This window comes from Harpia harpyja, chromosome 1 (assembly GCF_026419915.1).
Source record: "Harpia harpyja isolate bHarHar1 chromosome 1, bHarHar1 primary haplotype, whole genome shotgun sequence".
NCBI classification, from domain to species: domain Eukaryota; kingdom Metazoa; phylum Chordata; class Aves; order Accipitriformes; family Accipitridae; genus Harpia; species Harpia harpyja.
Genome location: NC_068940.1, coordinates 65,014,718 through 65,039,173, shown reverse-complemented (window position 1 = coordinate 65,039,173; position 24,456 = coordinate 65,014,718). Strand labels below are relative to the sequence as shown.

General features: G+C 37.4%; 2 protein-coding genes across 12 annotated transcripts in view; both read right to left on the bottom strand.

Moving 5' to 3' along the window:
* NEK10 (NIMA related kinase 10) overlaps nt 1-3,474 on the bottom strand; it is a 119,517-nt gene extending 116,043 nt beyond the window's left edge. For 3 of the 5 annotated variants that reach the window (XM_052797701.1, XM_052797729.1, XM_052797719.1), the window contains exon 1: nt 3,405-3,469. The gene's annotated coding sequence lies outside the window, so the exon portion shown is untranslated. Of the gene's footprint in view, nt 1-3,404 lie in introns of all 5 variants that reach the window. The other 2 variants (XM_052797737.1, XM_052797711.1) reach the window with 2 other exon arrangements.
* Nucleotides 3,475-5,225: 1,751 nt separating this feature from the next.
* The window catches only part of SLC4A7 (solute carrier family 4 member 7), a 98,078-nt gene continuing 78,847 nt past the window's right edge, over nt 5,226-24,456 (bottom strand). For 5 of the 7 annotated variants that reach the window (XM_052797683.1, XM_052797650.1, XM_052797667.1 and 2 more), the window contains 11 exons: nt 21,859-21,964; nt 19,861-20,022; nt 18,751-18,864; nt 18,142-18,303; nt 17,629-17,880; nt 15,374-15,442; nt 14,750-14,923; nt 14,274-14,405; nt 13,435-13,532; nt 11,531-11,638; nt 5,226-8,336 (listed from right to left, as the gene is read on the bottom strand). In XM_052797683.1, coding sequence (XP_052653643.1) covers nt 8,255-8,336; nt 11,531-11,638; nt 13,435-13,532; nt 14,274-14,405; nt 14,750-14,923; nt 15,374-15,442; nt 17,629-17,880; nt 18,142-18,303; nt 18,751-18,864; nt 19,861-20,022; nt 21,859-21,964 — 1,459 coding nt within the window. In that variant the 3' untranslated portion in view covers nt 5,226-8,254. Of the gene's footprint in view, nt 8,337-11,530; nt 11,639-12,987; nt 13,207-13,434; nt 13,533-14,273; nt 14,406-14,749; nt 14,924-15,373; nt 15,443-17,628; nt 17,881-18,141; nt 18,304-18,750; nt 18,865-19,860; nt 20,023-21,858; nt 21,965-24,456 lie in introns of those variants that run through there. The other 2 variants (XR_008236740.1, XM_052797674.1) reach the window with 2 other exon arrangements.

The following is a 24,456-nucleotide window of genomic DNA, read 5'->3' as shown; positions in this document are numbered from 1 at the left end:
TTTAAAGGTTCATTGCCATTACAGATCCAAATGCCCCTGTATAGAACCGAACCTGACAAACATCAAACCAAATTCCCTTCACTGCTTTCTGAGAATGAAGGGATGCAGCTCACCCAATGATGCAGCCCTCGCCCAGCTCTGAGGACTCATCCTAAGGTTACCTCTCTATTTCCTAGAGGCCACTTAGCCAGCACAAGTCAGCAAGCACTTCAACAAAAAGAGGCCAGCCCTGGCCAGAAATTGACCCTGCACGACTTCTTTGGTCTGTCAGCACAGCATCGCCATAGGTGCACAGCTCACTGGATTGGGAAACCTGATTCAGGTTACAAATAATCTCTCCTACTTTAACCCTGATTTCCTCCCGATCCCACCGGAGGGGGGCGGGAGGAGTGAGCGAGCGGCTCCTGGTGCTTTGTTACCGGCTAGGCTGAAACCGCGACACCTTGTGCTTGTCCCCAAGTACTTCTGCTGTACAAGGGCCGGGACAATATGCAGAAAGGAGCATTTATCCATGCAGCTTAAAGCGTTGTACCCTTCAGCTTTACTACAGAGATACCAATTAATTAACAGCCAGCTGCTGGTGAAAATGGCGCATCATTTCCCCTTCCCTTTCCCTTCCCAACCTCAGCCACTCACCTCCACTTCTTCAGCTGATCTGACCCAAACCTGAGCCAGTTTAGAGAGCCAAACAGGCAGAAAACAATATGCCTCGCTATGTACAGTTCGTTTTCTACCAATTTAGCTCACTGTTACAGTGGCCTGATGAGTATTTCTGCTGACAAGGCAGGGTGCAGGAATACACAGCTGTAAATAGAGGGAGAAGAGCAGAAAACCCTTTCATCAGTAGCCAGTCATTAAATCAGGTAGGTGTATTAGCACCACACCCTGAGCGAGGGGTAGACAAAAGGAAACAACCCCCTTTTCCTTGTATCGGCCATAAACCTGAGAGAAAACGGACATGAAATATTTCCTTACTTATTCTCACAGTTATTTGACTTTCCTGAAATCCCTGAATAAGTTCCCACCCCTGTGTTCCTTCTTTACTTGTGCCAGCAGAAATTTCCATGGAGCCAGGCTATTAACTATCCTCATAACTATCCCCCAGCTATTAAGCCAGCCATGAGTAATGTATAAGAAACAAATCAAACAACACTCACATTTCACTTAGGTTGTGCCAGAAAAAGACTGAGATCAGACAACTCCTTAAAAGAACAGGAACACATTAAAAGGAAAATGTCTTCACAGCATACAGTCTTATTCAATTCCATTTAAAACAATGAAATAAGAGCAGTATTAACTAATTCATTTTAACTGGGGATAATTACATTTAATTAGTTATGTTAATTCAATTACACAGGAAGAGAGATGCATTCTGATAGTGCTGGCATGCAGGATAGGACAAGAAATGCTCCAAGAACCCTGTCAGGAATGAAAGAATTCACATGATGAGAAATGGGAGACAAAGGAATTACCACCCCAGACTTGACCTGTGGCCCAGTCTAGTATCTGTCTCAGATGACACAAGCACATAAAGCTTCAGAAAGTGAAAACAAACCCCAAAATATACAGCAACACAAAGACATGCTGGAGGATAAATCTACTACCACAAACTACAGTGTAATGGTTAGAAACTCTCTTAAACAAGATGTCTTACATTCTTTATAAACTTTATTAGCAATAACTACTGGATATGGATCGGTTGTAAGCCAGCTAGTTGCCTGATTTACCCTTGAACTCCTTTCTTAATCACTCCACTGGCTGAGTTCCACTACTTAATTACACGCAGAAGGTTAACTGGCTTCAGGTGGATAAAGAAGCAGTAGATATATCTTGGCTTTAGTAAGATTTTTGATGCTATTGCTAGATTGGAATGTATCTAATGCTGTAAGCTGGGTGTAAGGTCAGGTGAAAATTCATTCCTTAAAAGAGCAATTATCAATACATTAGTCAGAAATGCATTTCAAATATGGTCAAAATGATGGCAAAGGAAGCATCAAAGATGATGAAAAGTTCCCAAAAGGTACTTTTCCTTCTCCAGTCTGATGAAACCAAAGGGAACCCTGGACCACTTCCCCTCTCGTTCTCAGAGAGCACGGCAGTCAGAAGGATGGGTCACCACTGGTGACAGCCCGTGTCTAGGAAATTCTACTTATGAACCCATACAATGTTTGAAGAATATTTCTCACACATTTTATTGACTGAATCAATATGGAAATCTGCGTGTTTGCTATACACAAAAACTTTCACACGCATATATTTACCTCAAATTTTATTTTGTTTAATAACTTCTTTGAGGGTTCTCTACAGATTAACTAGGATCCAATATAAGGTTCCTGTTTTCCTAACAAATCAAAATATTCAAGCCACTGCTGCATTTTGGGGTGGGTTTTTTTGTTTTCCCTCTGCACCACCCCAGTTCCAGTAGAGCCATAAAAGGCCAGGCCTATTCTCAGATTCCTGGACCCATGCAATGCAAGTCTCTGGGCTGATTTCCAGACCATAACTTTTATCTGTAGAGCCTGCCTGAATCCACGTTGTTAACCTGCAGTTCACAGATGTAGGAAAAAAAGAGGATTTCTGAGGTCTAGTGACTGGCTTGTATCAATTCAGGAGTAATACATAGCTCTGTGAATTTCATCCTCTCTGCCATTGCCACCAGGTAGACCTTTTTAGGGAATTGTACCGCTATGACTTAGAGCCTCTGGGAATCATGACAGATTGTTTAATGCCTTCTGAAGGCTCAGAGCTGGTAAAGGTGCAGGGCTGGGGAAGACGAATGGGGACAAAGTAACCCTTATTTTAGAGGTATTACTCCTAGTTTGTTAGGCGAGATTGAGGGCTAAGATGCACTCTCAAGTTGGGAGGTGGCATACCGCACCAACTGGGCTTCATTTAGAAGCACAGAGATCTATACCCTGGAGTTTTCACATTGTATTGACGACTAAGCAGCAGGCCTACCTCGGTGCTTGATTTTTTTTTTTTTTTTAAGCGTTTGCACCAAGAGATGCATGTTTACATACATTCCTAAATGCTAACATTACCCTTGGGCTTTTTCAACATCAACTTTGAAACCTTTACCTCTCCACGACTTAATTACACCACGGCTGGACTATGCGATCAACCGGTAACTCCGTGACAAAACCGTGACGCCGCGAGAAGGAAGCAGCCTAGTTTTGTTGCCTCCCTCACCCCCCCCGCCGCCCCGCGGTGATCTGCCACGGAGGGCAGCGAGGCGCTGCGAGCCCTTCCCAGAGGCCGGCTCGGGGAGCGGGCCAACCGCCGCCTCGGGCGCTCCCCTCCCGCCCGCCCCGCGGCCCCTCTGAGGGAGCGGCGCCCGCCGGGCGGTTTCCGCTGGGGCGGCTCGCGCCCCGCGTGCCCCCCTCCCGCCGCCTTCTCCCACTCACGTCGCGGCGCGCGCCCGCCTCCGCTCCGCGTCCGGCCACGGCGACGTTCCGTCCGCCGGCAACGGAACCCCACGCCGCGGCCAATCGCGTCCTATCTTCTTCGAAAAGAGCCGGGCTCGCCGGCCAATCGCAAGCCGCCGTCTTCTGCAGCGCCCGGGCACCCTAGCGACAGGCCGCCGCCGGTGGCCGTTGCCACGGTCACGGGGACGCCAGCCCGCCAGCCCGCCCGCCCGCACCAACCACAGGGAAAGCCTTAATAAGAGTTCTGTAGGGTTTTATTGCTTTTACCAACTTTCTGAAACATTACAAAAGATAGTTTTATTCTAGCAGTAATTAAAACAACAAAAGGCTGGATCTTCCACATTAAAGACAAGTCTGAGAGTTGTGTTTTCTGTATAAACCAAACATTGATTCTGCATTTGGAATAATGTTTTCGTTTGCTTTGAATTTTGTTATAAAGTAAGAAAACATCATCGTAATTAGAAAAGCAGTCATAAAAAATTCGAACCGTACAGTATGTAATCACATTTCAAACAATCAGTATTAAAATCAAATTCAGCTACAGATGCTGAACCCTGGAAGACACCTTTGCACAGGAGTATCAGCAACGATAGAAAGAAAAATGTTATAAGTGATGTGTCTCACCAATAAAATCATTTAGAAAAGTACTGATTTTCAAACTAATTCATTATTCCAAATAAATGCCAATAGATACTAAATTCAGTGTGAAAGCGTCTTCAACGCTAGCTACGAAGTCCTGTAAGTTGTCACTAAAAATGTTACAAAATAAAATCCAACTTAAAATTACTACGCAATTTGCTTTATTTATAGCACTACTTTTACGTTGACTCAAAGCTGTGTGCCTCTAGTCTTAAAATTTGCTGTAAAATAAATAACTGTTGGTATAAACAAAGTTATTTCACACATTTGTACTGTACTTGGTAATTAATTTGACCTAGATGAGTAATTAAAACATTACTAATCATATAAAGCAAAAAGAAAACTAAAATCATTGTGGTGCTCGTCTAACAGACTATGTTTGTGAAGTGAAAATCATTAACAGTTTATCTTATGATTTACAGAACATATGTACAAGACAACCCTTTAAAATGGCGCAGGCTCCATGACACGACACCTATATTTGTTACAGATACGTTTTACAGCCTGGCGAACCTGCCTTTGCAAAGGGCACAAATTAGGAAGCTACCACAGAAGGACAGAGATGCAGATGAAGCAAATGGTAACTTACGGGAGAACATTCATTAAATGTAGAAAAAATGGCCAAGACATTTGGTTAAAAACCCCCACTAGGGCACCAAATTATACCCTAACAGGTTTTATGATGACACACTTGGCAATTGCGAACGTTTCACTGAATAATCATGTAAGGTATTATGTTATAGCTGCAAAACTGATCTAGGAAGAAAGTATAATTAATTAACTTGGGCATATGTAAACAGAATGAAAAGCGTGTTTTTGTAATACATATGAAAAGACTAAGAATGAGTTTTGTAGAATATAATTTAAACATGAGAATGCAGTTTAAGTGAAATATTTTAGACGATAATTTAAATGGAGTGGTCAAAATTAAGACCTACACTTTATGTAAACATTCATATTTATAAATAAATAAAGAAAAGAAAAGGGGAAAAGGGGAAAAGGGGAAAAGGGGAAAAGGGGAAAAGGGGAAAAGGGGAAAAGGGGAAAAGGGGAAAAGGGGAAAAGGGGAAAAGGGGAAAAGGGGAAAAGGGGAAAAGGGGAAAAGGGGAAAAGGGGAAAAGGGGAAAAGGGGAAAAGGGGAAAAGGGGAAAAGGGGAAAAGGGGAAAAAGAAGAAAAAGAGGGACTTCCTGAGGTGGCTCTGCAGCCAGATACACAGTAGCACTAAGCTCCACACCGGGAAACCAAGGCATCTAAGAAAAGTGCAGGGCTGTTTATTTTCCTCTAACTGTTGGAACAGAAATACATTGGCGTAGTTTTTACAGGGCTTAACCCCTATGAAAAAAAAAAATTAAAAAAATCAGTGCACAGCAATTATCACTGCTCTTTTGCATCCGTTAAGGCAAAATGTGTATCTACATACAGTAAACTACATCCTTAGCCATTTCACTTTAATACTACGTGTGATTTTAAAGTGGAAAAGGTGTAAAATGAGCAGTGACTCACTTAACCATAGATTATCAATGGAGTTTTATGCACTTAATACCAGATCTCCTATTCATATGGGAAAAAAGTGCAAACATAACATGCTACTGACCAAGAACACTGGAACTAAAGGTCACTGTAAACTGCTTTGCAAGTCATGATATTTCTGGCACCGACTAAAATATCTACACAATTAAAATTAAATAAATACTGTGATTAGACTTGTGGGGCTTTGGTTTTGTTTCCTTTCAACTTTACTAGAAAAATATCCATTTCTGGTAATATTGACCAAAACTTAACCCTTCTGAAGTAGAAGCCAGATACCAGCAAACCCTGATTTGAGGCATTAAAGGGTTAAAAAAAAAAACTAAGAGACTTACAGTAATTTTGGGGGTCTTTGGAAATTGTTGCAGGACCGCAACATGACGTGTAAAATACTATTGGGAGGACTAGTACAAAAGTAATGTGTTGTGGAACACGCTACATAAACTGCCCAAAGTATCTTCCCTCTTTGATTCAGCAAGAGTTACTCAGTAGTCAACAACTGACATGCAAATGTGTTTGGGTTTTTTGTTTGTTTGTTTGTTTTTTAAATAATGCAGAAAGTTTTGGGAAACCATCTGCTATAGTTTCATTGTATCTCAGTTTGACTTGAGGGAAAAGATGGGTATCTTCTGAAAGAGCACATACTCAAGCTAAGGCACAAGCTACACTATTATCTAAGAATAAAGGAACATCTATACAGGTCATTACACAGTATAGGTCAAATGGGTAATGCAGACCTCACTTGCTTTGCCACTGACCTGAGCCTTTGTTATGACAGTTTGGATACCATTACTTGTATTGCTGTACACTATGATTTACTTTCTTTAAACTGTCTTCTCGGAATTCAGCCAAAAGAAGAAAAAAAAAAAAGGGGGGGGGGGGGGGGGGGACGGGGACATTACTTAATTTATGTTTAAAGGGAATGGTAACAGTCCACGTAACCTAAATGCTATTTTTAAATGATTCTATTTATTCCTACTGATTGCTTTATTTTTGTAATATACAATTATCTTCTCTCCAAGTGACACTTGGCTGAAGAACACCAAAATTCCACCAAAATTCCACCTCAAATGGTATTTTCAGATAAACTTTGCCCTCCTCCAGAATTAGCATCTTTTGCAGTTGTTGAGAATTTTATCACATGGTCCATGGTAAAACTCCCAACTTTGCCAAAAGCAGAATCAAGCAAACAGCATCTTCTATTTTTAAATGAGCACAGATTCTACCTAAAGCCACATCCAGAAAGGGCTAGTGGCAATTCAGAATGTAAAGAGATCATTTCAGAAACTAAAGCCAAAAAACTAATGCGTAAGGCAAAAAAATATTAATAATGGAAATTGCGCAGGTAAGTGATCAAGATTTTCATTTATACATAAAATTCTCATTATTTCAAATACTGTAATGCTAAACACTAGAACTTGAAAATGTAAATACAATAAATGCACTGACTGCATCTTTACCAGCGAGCCCCCCAAAAATCCCATTTACTTTAATAAATGAATATTTACTTTTTCAATTAATCTTACATGATAGAAATTTATACTAATTAAAATAAATAAAATGTTTAAAAATAAGTTGGTGTGCTATCATATATGCCCTTTACAATGGAGAGGATCAGAACTGTACACACAAATACTACAAGCAATCTGTAATCCATAAAATAATACTGATCATAAACCTATTACAGAATTAAACTACCACTAATTTAATCAAATACATAGTAAATTTAAAAATTAATTAAGCAAAAAATATAGTTGATGAGGACATGAAATAGTCTAAAGTTTCAGTCTTACAGCTGAATAAATCAGACTGTGAAAGTTGATGGAAAAAACTAAGTAAAAACAGGAACAAAAGAGTTCAAGAGTCCTAGTGTGGTAAGTATGCATAACTTCTATAGACCAAATTGCTGTCTGTAAATCCAATTTATATTGTGTAAACATGGAGTGTCCAGAATGGCAAATACTGACTTGGGACTGTAACTACAATTACTGCACTCATACTGCTACTGGACAATAATGAAAAATCAAGAGTGAATTAAAAAACAAAATAAAACAAACAAACAAAAAAAGTAGCAGAACATGGTATTTATATTTTAACAATTAACTAACCACCTGACTTAGGGCTCTAGGCCACTTCTGTAAAATAGGAGAGAGAGAATCCAGAAAACACTAGCATGTAGTGGAGACATAAAACACAGTAGTTCTTATCAACAGCACATTAACATTTGTTCTATGAAATCACAAAAAAGGTATACCCTGCAAAAACAAGCAGTAATTGCCTGCATGGAAAACAAACTTCTGCAGCGCACATTATAAACAGAGGTATTGCAAAATTTTAAGCAATGTGGACCAGTAATCATCAGCAAAAGCTGATTTAACTTTTATGCACATATTGATTATTGAAAATAATATGCATTCATTACAATCTTCCTATTTAAAAATGAAAATAAAATTTCCAATAAAATAAATAGCTGAAGTGTGATTACCACTCATCTTATTTGTAGGAAAATCTTCTCATTATGCAAGCATATCTACAGTGCCCTAAACAATGGCAGAATTAAATACATGTTGCTCCTGAAACTGGAAATCACACTTCCATGGTATAATATCCTACAGTGATATATATACACACACAAATACACGCAATTCCCCTTGGTTCAGTTCTACAAAGATGTTTCAGCATCCACGTATTTCACAACAGGTGAATCTTCCACATTTATTTTCACACTTTCTGGTTTTTCAGGGCTGTTTGAAAGCAAAGAGGAAAATGTAAGGTTTGGTTCACTTTAGCAAAGGTTAACTTTCAAATATTTTATACTTAATGAATATTGAAAGTATTTATGTAAGGATACTTTTATGATGATGCATTTCTATTACATTCTAGTAATTGTTAAATACTATTCACAGGAACAGTACAAGCTTGAAGAGAGAAAACACCAAGATCTCATCTATAAACACCATTTCCAGTCCCACTGCTTTTATTGATTCCATTGGCAGGGGGAGGGGTGGACAACGGGACAGGACACCAACACCACCAACCCACAAAACTGCATAGTTAAAAATACTCCAAAAAACCCCATAACAAGCAATATTATTAATACTGCTTAATTATTGGGCAGGGAAAGAATTTTGTTCACAATACAAGACTGGGAAAACATTTCAGTCTTTTCAAAATGGGGAACCACACTTGTAACAACAGTAGAGGACAGCTAGAAATCTGTGTAAGTGTCCATTCAAGTGGAAGATCCTAAAGACAACAGGCTGGCTGGCACCTGAACTGACACTCTTAGGGACACAGCCACTGAACAGTGACTTATCCAAAGCCATAAAGGAACGTCCCGAGGTAGTTACAGGACAGTAGAAGAGAAATTGGAACAGCATAAGAGGGAGGATTCTCTAGGCATGAATTTTAGAAGAGACGACACCTCTGTGGAGTTGCTCTTTAAGGAAAAAGATGTATTAGAAATTCATGCAAAGAGAAAAATTCTGGGACTCCTTAGAAAATTTATGTGTGCCTGGACTCCGCGGAGTCTATAAAATATGAAAGACGGTGGAGGGAGAAAGAAAAGGAACCTGGATCAGTTCAGGAAAGACAAAAAATGTAAAAAAATAATTTTTAAAAAAAGATAAGATTTTTAAGAAACAATGTCAACCCACACAACATGTCATCTGGAATTCTAAAAGACACTGCTCACTTCCAACTGCACCCTATTTTAAACCTATAAATCTGAAAATAGCAGTGCCTACAGAACCATTTTTACCACAGGACTAAACATCTGTCCATACTATCAGATGAAGATTGTTACAAAGAAAAACCTTAACAGAACTGAGATGAAAAATTTACTGGGAATTACTTTTGACTGAGCAGTGGTGACATCTCTAAATCTCTCCAGCACCCACTACACAAGAAAGGGTAGCAAATACCTCAAAACAGCAACCAATTTAGTTAAGGCTCAAGGAAGTCCTGCCTTCTAACATTTTCCAGATTCATGCAGTATCAGATTGCTGCCTCTTGAAAGAGCTAGTTTCTGGCACCAGTGTTTTTTATTTTCAGTTTGTAGTTTTAGCAAGTCTCTTCCAAGATGCAATTTCTACCATACTAATCTCAAGTGGGGCATGTTATGGAATCAAAGGGAAATGTCTTATAGCAAAATATAAAAAAAAATAGATGGAATACCGAATATGACCTAAGTAGATCAAAAAGCTGCAAACTGGTCAGAAGCCTAATTTACTAGTGCTGCATATAATTCTATACCAACTTAACCTACTCAGGAAGGCACAAGATGGAATTATATTAACTTCTAACTGCCTGAAAATCAAATCCAAAAATTTCAGTTCTTCTGGAAAGAGAAATACAGGTCTGTATCTCTTCAAGCCTTATATACCCAATGACTATCAGGTAACATACTAGAAGCATCCACAAATTCTGTAAGAGGTTTCTAAGAACTTAGCATGAAAGAAAAAAAACCAAAATACAAGGATATACTGACACACATACTCTGTTTACCTATCTAATGCCTTTATTATCTATCTTCCTGACAGTCTAGCTTGTGTGGTACTCAAGTTTTTAAAAATGTTTTTTAAATGTTTATTTAAAACAGGTATTTAAATATTTTAAAATGTTTAAACAATATAGGCTGAAGATTCACTGAAAATGGTGCCTACACTAACAAGTCTCTTCAGCTTTTCCTACTACAATACCTCCAAGTTCTCTCCTTGCCTCCTTCTTCACCCTTAGTTGACCTACCATTGAGGCAAAACAAAGCATATTTCCATGCCTAGTTTGCAGCAATGCACATGCTGAATAAACAGATGGTATACAAGTGCTAAGTGGCCAGTCTCTACTGCTGTTTCCATGATGCAAGCTCAACAATACCCCATAGCTTGGACAATTATCTATGAACACTCCCTCACCACTAACTCTTCCACTGAGGTGTAATTTTATACAAAACTCGACAATTTTGTAACTCTGAAACCTGTCTTCCTTTGACAGATTTGGCTGGAAGGGATCAACCAAAAGATGATGCATGTACAGACAGCAGCATTGCATAAGCTTAGTTTTCCAAGTCAGTCAGGCTCATTCTCCCCTCTTTCCTACATAAAAACTACTAAGCAATAGTTGCATTGTGATGGAACAGTCCACAGATACCAGTCCCTACAAATTACAAGCCTTTCTGGAAGTTGGGGATATTCCATATAAATATTCAGGATTTGGTTTGTTCCCCGTGATAGATTCAGCCAGAAAGGGAAGAAACTAGGATAGAATAGCAGAATGATTTACTGCACACAGACATTCTTGTTGGATGGGGCCCTCACTGAGAAAGAGGCTCCTGGCCATGACAGAAGATGCATGTCAGCTTACAGGAAACGTTCATAGCACCAAGGGCTCCTAATCTGTCCAGTACCTCATTCAAGTATATTTAATATCCAGTGAAGATAATATTTGAGCCAGGTTTAATTATTAGAGATTAAAAATGAGCTGGGGAAAACCAAACCAACCAATCCACAAAAACAGGGAGCAGATCCCAGGGCAGCATAAAGCAACAATGAAAGCGCTGGACTTACCTTTTATTCCCACTGATATTTGTAATGTTCAGGATCAAACAATTCTTGTGCTCATATACACTCTAGTAAAGCTTTTAGAAACCCTAAACCCATCAGAGTAGCATACAATTGTATTACGCAAATAAAGAGCAAGTTTAAATTTGTAATAATACACTTAATAAAATAAATGGAATTTCTTATAGAAATTGTTTAACTTCAGAGTATGGAAAAAACCAAAAAGTTCAAAATCAAGTTCCTCGAAAGTAAAAAGTCAATGCAGATTTACAAACCACATATCCTCATTTTTTCGAGATACATTTCAAGAAATACAAGTACAGTTATTAGCTGCTAAACACAAGGTCATAGTTAGAAAATGTGTGAGTAATTATAGCTACCTCAGGTTAGCTCTGGTTACTTTGGCATTCTCAGTACTCATGGCAAGAGCCTTCCACTGTGCAGTTTTGGCCATTTCGTCTGATATGTTTACAATTGAGGGATCAACGCTAAAGAACAAACATACTTTCTGGTTAGTATACAATACCTTGCAACAGCATTATACTTATTGTCACTCATCACTCACATCAGTTGTGCCTTCTTTCAATATTTACACAGCCACAAGTTGAGTTCATCTCTTAAAAACGTATTTCAACAAAAACTTGAAAATCTAACTCACTAACACTGCCTTAATCACATAGCATCTTAAAACAGTTTTTCACATAGATACCACTAAGACATTGAGAATATTTGAGAGATATCTCATTTCTAAACTACCTGTAACTTCAGAAAATTATTTTGCATGCTCAGAAATAATGAAATTAATCACACTGTTCTGCTAAGGCTTTCATAAATCAGAATTATTTTAAGTTGTTTCCAGGAAATAATCAAGGACAAAAGAGCAGATGTTAATAAAATTTTGACATTGGTAACTCAGTTGAGATTTAAAACTAGTAAAAATGTAGAAGTCCCAATATCTAGACAGATTTCAAGTTTATTTTTTTCCTGCAAAGCTTTACTAGACATTTTTCAAGGTTTTTTTGCCACCATCCCCCTAAGTCCTGCAGAAGGTAAGTTCACCCTCACAGATGGTAAGCTTTCAAAACCTATTTCCTCCTTTGCCCTCCACAGATTCATATGTACAGCAGACTTGGGTGTTGTCTGTAAATATGTTTTCTGTTCTGTTCCATACTTAAGCTTCAGAATCTACCCCAGGGTATCTGTAGGAGTTCTTCAAATTGCATAGAAATCTTTCAAAGCTGTTTTTCCTCAGGAATCCCCACAAGATGCAAAATAGTGAAATATATAGTAACCACACATGCACACAGTTGGCGAAATCACAGTTCTACTGTGAGAGCAATTAGCAACTCGAATGTTTTTTAAAAAAGCTTTAGCATTTAGCATTTTCATTTGAGTTGCTGAAGTCTGATTAATCCTGCTCTTAGAATAGACAATAGCACTCAGCAGGAATACCTGTCTAAAATCTGCCTGTTCCCAACTCAGATCAGGGTAGACCTGACACTACCCTAGATCCATAGGAAAGCCAATTTTTAACCTAGGAACCCTTAGTATTAGAGAGGCAAAAAAAGCTGGCAAGCTATTTATCTGTCACATCTTCCGGGTGTGTTGAACAGTTGTAGAATACCTGACAACTAAGCTGAATACATTGCCAGTAAGGGAGATAACATACTGAGACAAAACACCTTCCAGTGCTGAAGGAACTTTCTGTCAGAGAAATTCCAGCACTTCCTTTTCTGGAAGAGAACAGCTAACGCTGTCCTCACATTTACTTTCAGAAAATGACCTGCTAAAGTAAAAATGGCTGCCCGAAAATGTTTTTTTATATATATCATAGAAATTACAGACTTTAGCCCTCACTTAAATAAACCATCAAAGAACTCCACACTTAGACTTTTTCTGAAAAAGCCAAGTGGCTGGTAAACACATGGCTCAACTGATGCTATTAGTTGCTTAATACTCAGTATTTCATGCAAAGTAACACACAAGTATTCCACAAAAACTGACCAAGGAAGCTTCTTCACCTTGAGTACAGCTGGTCGAAATTGAGTCATCTGATCTGTTCAAGATGGTCATGTACATTTATAATTAAGATGCAGTTTTAAAGAACAATGCAACATAAAAATGCTACTATAGCACCATGAGATATACCTTCATACTTCCTAATCATTGCTGAGTTACAAGCTTGGGGAAAAAAAATTAATTCAATTCATACACAACCAACTTAATATAAAGCAAATTATAGCACACGATACAAAAACTCTTACAAGACCAATGTTTTACTTACCTGTATTTTAGGGTTTTTACAGGAAAATCCAGATTTGCTTCTCCATATGCAAGGTGCACACTTTCATTATCACCTGTCTGAAGCATTCTCTCTGCTTCCTGTAAATTCCAAGTAAAAAGTCTATAAAATTACTTATGCAGCAGAAATCAAAGAAGAATCTCATGCTGACAGTTAATTTCCATAGGGGGGAGGGGTGTTTCCCTGTAGGTACCAGAGCTGAATGCAGGAGATATAGTTTAAGACCTTTTTTCTTAGAAGTGTTTTATCCAGGTGGGGGGGTGGGGAAGTGGGGAAGGAGGGTGTTACAAGTTTTGTAAGGAATTCAGCTAGCTGGTGTACAGTTAGGTAAGACTTTTATGGAGAAGTTATACAAGCTATATTACTATATTATTGGTAACTAGCAGCTGGTTTTAACTACAGCTCTGCAAACAAACACAAGCAAAACGTCCCTGATATGATGAACAGTTTTGTGATTAATTTAAGCAGAGTAAAGATCCCTACTCCACTGCTTTTCTCTCCCTCTTCCTTTTCTCTCCTTCTAACCTGATGAAAGACAAAGAAAACAACATTTTGTGCTAAAAACTGCTTCTTTCCACTTTGCTTGCTAATTTTAATCACAAATAAGAGTCATAGTTCATAATAGCATCATTGAAACAGTGACTTTTCCTTAACTTAATTGCCAGTAATAGTTCCTCTAGCATTAAGTCTCATTAGTAAAGAATTTCAAAACGTCTATTTGGTATAAGGTCATATGCTCACACCACTTTAAATTCTTTTAAGTCTCATTGAGTATTTTCTAGTAATTTACAACATGCTAGTTTGATTGTTTTCACACTTACTGCCTTCTCTTTTTTCTTTTTGTCATCTTCTTTCTTCTTTTTACTTTCTGGCATAAGATCATCAAGCCAGCTAAGCTCTCTTTTGGTGAAACATAAATCCATGAGCTTGCGAATGAACACTAATGCTAAAACCTTAAGGGAACCATAAAAGGAATCATTTATATTAAACTCTTTAAATGAACAAAAATGCACACACACTTTCAGTACATTCAGAATCTTTAAGTGAAGCCCTTTTTTTGCAGTACTAGTTTTAGCTTATCACAAAGTTAAATAATTTCCACTTTCAATAGCTATTCACAACTGAATTGCTTATTTTCAGGGAACGGAAAGTCCTTGCTTTTCAAAAGCGAACAACTTGTACTACAGGTTCTTTTGTTCCTTTCCCACTCCTTTCTTAAGCCAGCAAGTATGTTCTGAAGAGATCCTGGATGATGCACCTACTCTTGGAAAATTAACTTGTAAAACAGAAAACTTACCATCATAGGGAAAACAACAGCAGCTGCAGAGGCTTTAATCACCCACAACAGAACTAGACAAGTGAGCTGAACAACTGTAAAGATATGGACCTTCCAGAGTGGCACATAACGTAGATAAATCAGGTCAGGTTGATGTTTGGCAGGCATTCCAAACAGTTTTATACGGTCAAAAAACTGCATTGAAAAATAAAATCATCCTTCAGTTAATTATTTTCTTCCCCTCCGGAAGGAAATAAACATTTTTAAGAGACGCCAGAAACAGTTAATACCAAATAAAATGCTAATGAAGGACACTGAACATTCAAGGGGGTGGGACTGGGGGCCATTTTGCATTGTTGGGTTCCCCACCATACCCCGCCTCCATTATTACTACAAAATTTCAGAAAATTTCAGAAAATTTGTTGCTCAGCTACACTACTGAAAGAATAAATGCAAAAGAACTGAGAAGTGAAGGCACAACATGGTAAGAACAAATATCTGAACAACACACTCAGGAAATTAGCCTACATACGATTCAGACAACATGGGCTAACTTTGTCATTGCTCACATAAAGTAACGTGTTACAGTTTCCTTTTCATTTAGTGTTAAACAACAGCAAATTGCTTATTAAAATCAGACTTTACCTGAATGCCTTTTAATGAAGACACTCCCATGTAAAGGAAGACACCATACAAAACCGGCATTGGAATAAACTGGGGAAGAAAAAACACCCACTCAGTTACTTCTGGAATCAACATGGCATAACATAGCAATCCCTATTAGTGAAAGACATGGACCAAGTTATTTTTTACTTTATGTTTTACTCAAGTGAAATCTGTAAAAGCTGAGGCTCTTTATTTATCGAAAAAACATACGCATCATTGAACAGCAAAAAAATCTAGAGCTAACAAAGCTATCACCAGGATTTAAAAAGTAGTTCAGTCTTGATTGCCCATTCATTCAATTTTCTAGGTTTCTACTACTGCGAAGTATGCTGCTGTATATAGCTATCTGATAGGAACTGTATTGAGAATATCAACTTCATGAAATTGCCATATGAAGTTTTACTTCTGATCACTAATCTTGCATTTCTGGAGCAGATGAAACAAAAAACCCACCGTACCTACTGAGCTATGAAAATCAGCTAATTATTCAGGGCTAAATTTTGCTCCAATAAGAAGATCAATTTAAAGCTTACCAAAATAATGAATTTGTCCACTGATTTCAGCGGCACTTGCATCAGACCTCTGTAGCCTACACAAAGCAAGCGAAGCTTTCTTTGCTCCTGAATTCATGAAACTTCTGAGTAAAGGACAGCCAAGATACAGTTTGTAATCTTAATAAAAACTGCTGCTACGAAGCCTTAACAAAAGTCTTTACTGAAACTTAAATAGCTTGGAATAAAACTGTGCCTTAAAGATTCATTACTGCATAGATATATATACACGTGTGTGTGTGTGTATAGATCTAGGGTCTTCACTGTAAACTCTGTAACTTAACATAAATGAAGTAGTAGCATGTCAACTTCTACTGTATTAAATCAATATTAATACGTGGAACAAAAGCACAGCAACCTACAGATGCAAGGCTTTGTTCTCCTTCCTTCTTTTGAACAGTACAGCCATTCACATTGAAAAAGAAAAACATTTCATAAAAAGTAGAGAGTAATAATTCCATTCCCACTACCCTTGGTTCCATAAAAAAATAAAAGCATTAGTTTCTAAGAATCAGCTGTTAAAACATGGGGCAAACATCTAGCTTCAGCAATCAGCATCTTTATCTTTTGCTTTTGAGCAACAATAAATCTATTTCAATATTTCTGATTCTGATTCTGATCATTTGCATTATACAGCTGAGCTCCTGGTACCTTTTCAACAACAGACTGTCAAATCTGAATACTCATTTTTAATAACTGCTACTGCCTTATTGTTTTCAGACCTTTACGTTCTTTAACACATACAAATGGTCAACTATTAAGAATTTATAATATGTAGCTCTAATTACTAAACTATAACTGTGTGTTCATAAGTTTATTTCTTCCCATTATCTAAACTTAAACAGCCATTAGAAGATACCTGTTTGTGAAATGACTTGTGATATGTCTTTAAACAGACTTTTACAAAGTTCTTTAAAGGTATTAGCAATTATGCAATTTATGCCATATATGCTATTTGGGCAACAAAAAGTCAGTTTTTTCATGTCTCCTTAACTATTGGATTTGAAACAACAAAGCAGAATTTGAATGGATCTTACTCAAATCTGAGCAAAAAGCCAACTGAACTGATTGGTTTTCTTCCAATAAAGTCTTTGGAAGGGCACTATGGATATAAATTGAGAGAGAAAATGTAAACTGAGGCCACAATACGACCTGCAAAATCTATATTACACCATGATTATGCATAAGATAATCTTGATACTTTAAACATCAAAGGAAGTTTAATAAGCTGAATATCAGAATGAGAAGTGAACAATATCACTTCTCGTGATCACTTTTTAAACCAGATGTTTCTGTTTCTTCTACTATATTATATTACTTCTGCTCAAGTAACTTTCTATCTTTATCACACTCCTTTTCGCTCTCCATTTATGCACTCGCATAAGAACTACAGAAGACCTATTTCAGGCAACATGGACTCGAGAAACTAAAAAATAGCTGGCAAGAAAATTAGGTAACACGGACAAAGGCTGCTTTCTTCACTACTCACTACATTTCAAGCTTGCTGAGATTTCATTTTCTTACATCTCCCCCTATCATTTCTATTCAGCTAACACCGGTTGTTAAAAAGGCAATCTGAGAATGAGTCCAGGCTTATTTTACTTCACATAATAAAACTTCCTAACAATATCAAAATCAAAAGCACAAAGAAAACACTAATATTTTGGAAAAACTGTCTTTTACCTTTAAAACAGAGGTCATAAACACTGACAGCCCCATCAGGACAAAAATCATCAATCCTGTCACTCGCTGCTCCCGGATTCCCAAAAACTTTGGTTGCTCTCCTGGTGCTGAGCATTCAGATTCAACTTTCAGGCTATTAACATGACTTATAGACAAGACAGTTGCAGCAACAAACCACGGTAAGCCCATGATAGAACATATCCCCAACATAACACCAACCATGAGCAGATCAAGATGATAACCACAGCCTTTCTGTAAAATTAAGCAAACAAATAATTTTATAAACTTCCTATTTATATGATACCATATTTATAACTTAGCTAGTAAATAACAGATAACTACAAAAGTTAGATACTTTGAGAGTGTCCACAAAATTATATTTATTCTTTATTAGTCAATACATGCATCTTTTTAGTAGCTGTTGGTAATGTTTCACAGACTTGCACAATGAATCTGATTTAAAATAAACTTGAGACTTACACAACATTAGAGTTTTGTGAAAATTACTTTTACCTTCAGCTTATGCTCTTTCCTGTTTATAATAACAGCTGTTATTTGTTGATCCATGAAAATGAGAATGGTACAGAGTAAAGCAGGAACAGCAGCTATCAACAGCGTCCACCAAGGATTGCTTCCAAGAGGATCTATGAACCATCCTCGGTCTTTTCGGGTGGGCTGAAAAAACAAACATCAACAATAAAAATTAAATAACTAAAGATAAAATGAAGATTTTATTTACAAACAGCTGCAATGAACTGACCAACAGTCTCTTACATATGTGTTCAGATTTTTTTTCCAATGGTTTTGACCAAAAGACTAATTTAGCTGTTACATGTGAATGTGACATTTGTATGGAAGAAATTAAAACAAACCCATTCCATTCTTTCATTTCTGTACATTTGCACAAAAGAATGCTTCCTTTTCAATGATAGTATAATATAAGGCATAGTCTCTTCTGTCAGATGAGACATACATCCAAAGCAGAAAAGGGAGGTCACTTCATCAACTACGTTGTAAGTAAAAAAAGATTAATTTCTGTTTCTATACAATTCCATTGTTCTACTGTCTATGAAATTGCAAGCATTTAAAAAGTTAAGTTTTTTAAAAGGTTTTATTTCTTACTTCAAATTTCTCTGGAACATGAAGCTTAGGAGAAGGTACTCCTACAAGATAGTCAATCAAAACCATGATTACGATGGTCAGAAATACTGCAAAATCACTAATGGTAGAACGCACCTACAAAGAAAAGAATTGTGTCAACTCTTGCTTGTTCGTCATTATAATCTGCATGTATAGCAAGACAATTTTCTCCCCTATGGATACTGAAGTCTCTTTATATTATCCTACACCACTGAACATTATATATATTTTCTCTTTTTATTTTAAAATTTAAACTGCCTGCCAGCATATCATGAAGTTGCAGGAGGTAAGTATTCTGTACAACTGTTCATCCAATTATCTCATTTAGAAGTGATCTACCGCAAGAAGCAAATTACTTAAAATAATTCCTTCCTCATCTTCCTGTCCCCTCAACCCTACTAAGAGGCTGGGCCATCACAGCTAGTCTCTTGTAGCTTAATTCAATAACATCACTGAATTGTTCTGAAATCAATATTCATACATTTAATGTTTTAATAAATAGGAGGGGGACAATTTGCAACAGCTTCAAGTTATCAAAGGTGACTTTATTAAACATCAGAAACACATTGTAGGGATGAGCTGAAGCTTATAGAAGATCTAACTGCTTTGTTTTGGCTAGCAGAAGTAAGTTGTGTAAATCAGTCCAAGGATAATCATTATATTAGCCTCTATTAGAAACAGTAATCCCCTGAGGAATCACTCAGAACCCTTCATACATCAGCAGTGTGAGAAAAGCGATCAATTGTCCTGTACGGCTAGATAAGGAAAACAGCAGCAGTATTACCTCTCCAAATGATACCTGGCCATACCCATTAATATGGGGAGATGGACTGCTTACATCTTCTAATGTTTATAACATCTTGTTGTAACTATAGGAAAGTAGAGAGTAAGCACTGAATTTTCTGCAGCCAATTTCTTTCCTCTAATGTCTTCCTTTTTTTAATTATTAGCTAATTTTCTGTTTTTAATTTCTTTTTCTGTATTAAAAGAAATCTCCCAGTACACGTGCTGAAGCAAAATAGAAAATGCAACTCTGGTAAGTTATACTTATGTATTTATCACAAGATAACAATAGTCTCCAATCAGAATTACCTTAGTTGGGAAATAGCGTTTGGTCTTGAATTGCTTAAGGAAAGAGGAGAGGAAAAACGTTGTAAAGAATAATATGACAGACCAGAAGAGAACATCTGGAATATATGGTCCATGACGGCCACAAGCTGATCCACGAAACACACCATGAAATTCTAAACATTCCTACAAAGAGAAAAACTCCTTAAATTTCTACGTTTTATCCATTTAGTACATTCAACCTAACTTGTAGGCTTTCGATATAAAACACATTTGAGACCTTTCACAATCCCAACAAGGCGGTTCTTTCCTTCATCACTACCTCATCCTGAAATGCCAAAAATGTGTGCTGTCTGTTCCAGAAGAGCCACAGTAGCCATCACTGATTATTTCAGGATGCCAAAATGCTGGGAGATGCCCAAGAAGAAACAACTTCTTTAAATTCACCTCATTTCTATTCTATTTCTCAAAGTATCACAAGATAGGATGTATAAATAAAGACTGAGGACTAAGCCCAGGAAAAGCAGACTATCCAACATCAACTTTCAAGTTAACAAACATGAAAAAGGTTCTTCTCAGTTTCTTGCACCTCTTTATTTTGTCCTGATACAGTTAAGGAAAAAACAGACTCTTACAAAATGAGATTAACCCAACTGTAAGAAAAATAGTTTCTAGTAAAGTAGAAAAGCATCAGAAATAATGGTTTTGAATAAAAAAGAAAGTCAGACAACCCTATCCAAAAGGCTCACTAAAATGCAAAGTAAATAATTAAAGTAGGCACATGGAGTGCAAGGAAACAAAAAGTCAATAAATCAAATAGTTGGAAGCAGCACTGCCACAACCTAGTCTTTAAACAGGTTAATTTATTGAAAATTTAACTTATGACAAAAATTCTCCCCATTAACAATCTACTTTGACTATAAGCACCACCAAATCCTGAATCAGTTCTGTCTCTCCAGGAAGACTACAGATGCTGAAGAGAATGAAAAGGTACATAAAATTAATAATAATATAAAATAAATACAAAAATTAAGTTCAAGAGAAACTGCCATCCTAGGTGATTACGGTAGACTGGGAGCCATTGGTGGTTCATAGAAGACACTACAGCTAAAACTCAAGGAAAGCACTGAGGTTTTTCATAGTATTTTTGCTGTGCAAAACACCTTGTACTTTCAGTGTGAACGTCTAGGTTCACACACAAGGAGAGCCCATACATGGGTACCTACTGCCATTGTAGATAGCCTTCAGATGCCAGGGTATGCAAAACAGCTGTAGACAGCTGCATTTAGGCAACTGAATCCCACCCAAGAAACTACTAATCAGCAAAACTGTTTCTTCCTAAAAGCCTTCTGTATCGCTTCCACACAATAACTTTCCTCCTCTTCACCTACCCACGAAATTAGATACTGTTATGAAATACCCAGTTTAGAAGGTAATGCTTTCAAGCCTATTCCCTCAAATAGCTCTCCACCTTCCCTTTTAACCTTCAATTTTCCAAACAATTATTTTCTTCCAATCAATATGTAGGTAGTTTGATTCTGTTTTAGTTTTATACCAATGCCTAACAAACTAATGAAACATGTTTGCTACCACATTTTAACTGCAGATTCCATCTTCACATCTTCTTAAAAGTATTTGTTCATCCTTTCCAGGAAACTGAAGGAAGCAATCTCCTGTTTATTCACCTCATCATATTCATCTGCACTTCAGAAAGAAGACTGTTCTGCCTACCAGGATTAAAGTGGCTACCTCAAGCAGACATTTATGATATTAGCATTTACTGCCATGGACTCCCTCATCCAAACCACTATGACGACTGTTTAAAGCATTATGGGAGGAATAAGAGTTCAAAAATACAGTTTCAAAGAAAACAGTCCAGGTTCAAGTCAAAGAAGAAACCACATGAAAAATATTAATCAAGACTGGTACTGTGCGGGTATTTCTTTTTTATACATACATATACACACACACACACACACACACACATATATATATATACACACATAGCTTTTAGATACTCACAGAAACTGTAAGGTTACTCCATACTATATTTTCCACAGACTTATTCATACTCCTCCACAGCTGCAAAGTTTCATTGCTGGGTTTCTCGGGCTCAGAACAAACACATCTGAAAGGAAGAAAAAAAAATAATTTACATGCTTTTAAGCCGTATGTGCCAAAATGCAGCAATCCGCAGCAATTTCAGAAGTCCTGAAGAGTTTAAACCAGAGTTTATCCCAACCTTCTACGAAAGAAGCAGAGTACAATACTCCTCCTTACATGACATGAACTAGGATTATTGCAAGGGTGGGAGGGAGAAATGAAGAATCAAAGAAGCAACTGCTCAGGAGGTTTAACAGATTGGACCAAAAAATCCAAACTATGTATTGTAAAGAATTGGACGCACACAAGATGTTGACTTAACTATATGACTATCTGCCAGTTTTTAATTAGAATGACACCTGAAAAATAAAATGAAATAGATAATATATGCAGACTTCTACATATTGTGAATAAAAAGGTGAAGATAAAAATCCAAATGACACCACCTTCCAACAACCCTATATGAACATATATTGTGTTATTTCTAAAGATGTCCAAATAGTTGGACTAACTTGGCACGAACAGTTTTCTATGACTGTGTACAAATTAAGGTTTTTAGATTTCTGTTACAACATAACATCCCACAAGGATTCAAACTTCAATTAGTCCTACTGTACACCAACATAAGAGAAAACAGATTGAAACCATTTCATTTAAAAAATTGGTGTAGATGACACAGTTTTGGCAACTCCTTTTCAGAGCAGACATGTCATTAGCCTCTAGATGTTTCCAAGCCTCTTTTAAAATTTTGGTAGAGTTAGCCATTTATCTCGCATTTGGCATGCCTTCTGATCTACACATGACCAAAACTGGTCACTCTGAATTAAGACACCATTTTTGAGTATGCAGTGGGCTAACTGAAGATATAAAATGCATTAATTGCTCAGATTTAAAGCAACAGCATACATGCATTTTTAATAACTGTTTGAACAAGTAAAAGTGCCCCTCCCTACTGCAGTGGTTTGCAAACTTGGACTGCAGAATCCTTTCTCTCAGGCTGACAGAAGTACACATCAGTTTAAAAAAAAAAACAAAAAAAACAAAAACCACAATGAGTATTGATTTAATGGGATGTTTTCAAATAAAGCTGTTCAAGCACATTAAACCATAAGTTTAACATGTAAACATTTATGTAGAAGAGAAACAGATAATAAGCAAGAAATCTATGAGATTCATCTAGATACTGAAAAACAAACAAAGAACCATGGAAGGGCAACTTGCATCCTGATAGTGTAACGGTAAAGAAGGAAAAAGCACTAAATGCACATGGGTGAAAAGAATCTAGATTTGCAAAGCACAATGTTTAGGGAACTTAAAGTAAGTAAAGATACTTTCTTTTGATAACTGAATCCTAAAGTAACAGCAAAAGGAAATAGGAGAAGACTGGAAAGCAGTAATTCCTATAAGGCAGTTGCAAACACAGTAACTTAAGAATCATGAGAAGAGAAAGGAATTGCAACAGTAAGTATGATGAGATCAAAAGAAAGCATCTTTAGTTGTTGGTCAAGGCAATAACATGAACAAGGGCACTGAAGGAAGACTGACAGACAAATTCCTCAACAAATGCAATGAAGATAAAGGATGCCACAAAGCAGGTAAGTGGAAATCCAGGAAGAGAAAGAAAAAACAGAAAATGTTGAGACTGTCTTCTAGCTCACTTAGCTGAAGATGCTTGTTCTGTACCCTCTTCTCCACTAGGGGGAACAGAGGCGCAAAAAAAAAAAAAAAAAAAAAAAACCCCAAAACGGAAAAAAAAGGCAATTGTAAAAGGCTGGATCTCCTACAGCTTTGTGGTAGGAAAAAAAATATAGGACAAACCAAAGCTGAAGTCTGTGGCACATCCTGGAAGACATGTGTGACACCTCAGAGAGCTAAACCAAGGAAATGTCATACCTTCCTCTCTCCACCCTCATGGCCTGCTTATGCTAGCATAGCAAAACACAATCAGGTGGCAAGGGTCAGAAGACCTACAGTACAGTTTCTGCCAGATTAGTGAATTTAACATGCTCACAGAGGAGTCCAGTGAGATCCCAGAGCCACTAAAACAGGATGAACAGCCAGGAGAAAGGCAGAAATTAGGAAGTGAGCATACTGCCATGGCCCACTCCTGGCAACATGGCCTGGTCTTAACAGCTGTTAAGACAGGAAAGTGAACGTAAATGCCATGTGTGAATGGAATACAAAAAGCAGTCCGAGCCTGGGTGTTTGCCCAAAACTGATCACACTGAAGAGGAAGATGACAACCATCAGCTGGATTAAATAGTAACAAGGGAACTACAAAAAGACTTTTGGGGAAGAAAAAAAAAAAAAAAAAAGAAGAAAAAAAAAAAAAAGGAATCATCCTGAAAGGAAGTACCAAAGCAGCATGAATGTTTGTAGAAGTGAGGAGAGATCTTGGAGTGGAAACAGAATATTGTCAAAACCTGGTTTGATAATGCCAGAAGTCACCCTGCATGCATCATGATCTCTGCCTCGGCCAGGCAGAGCAGCCTAGTCTGCCCTCCAACTAGGGACTGA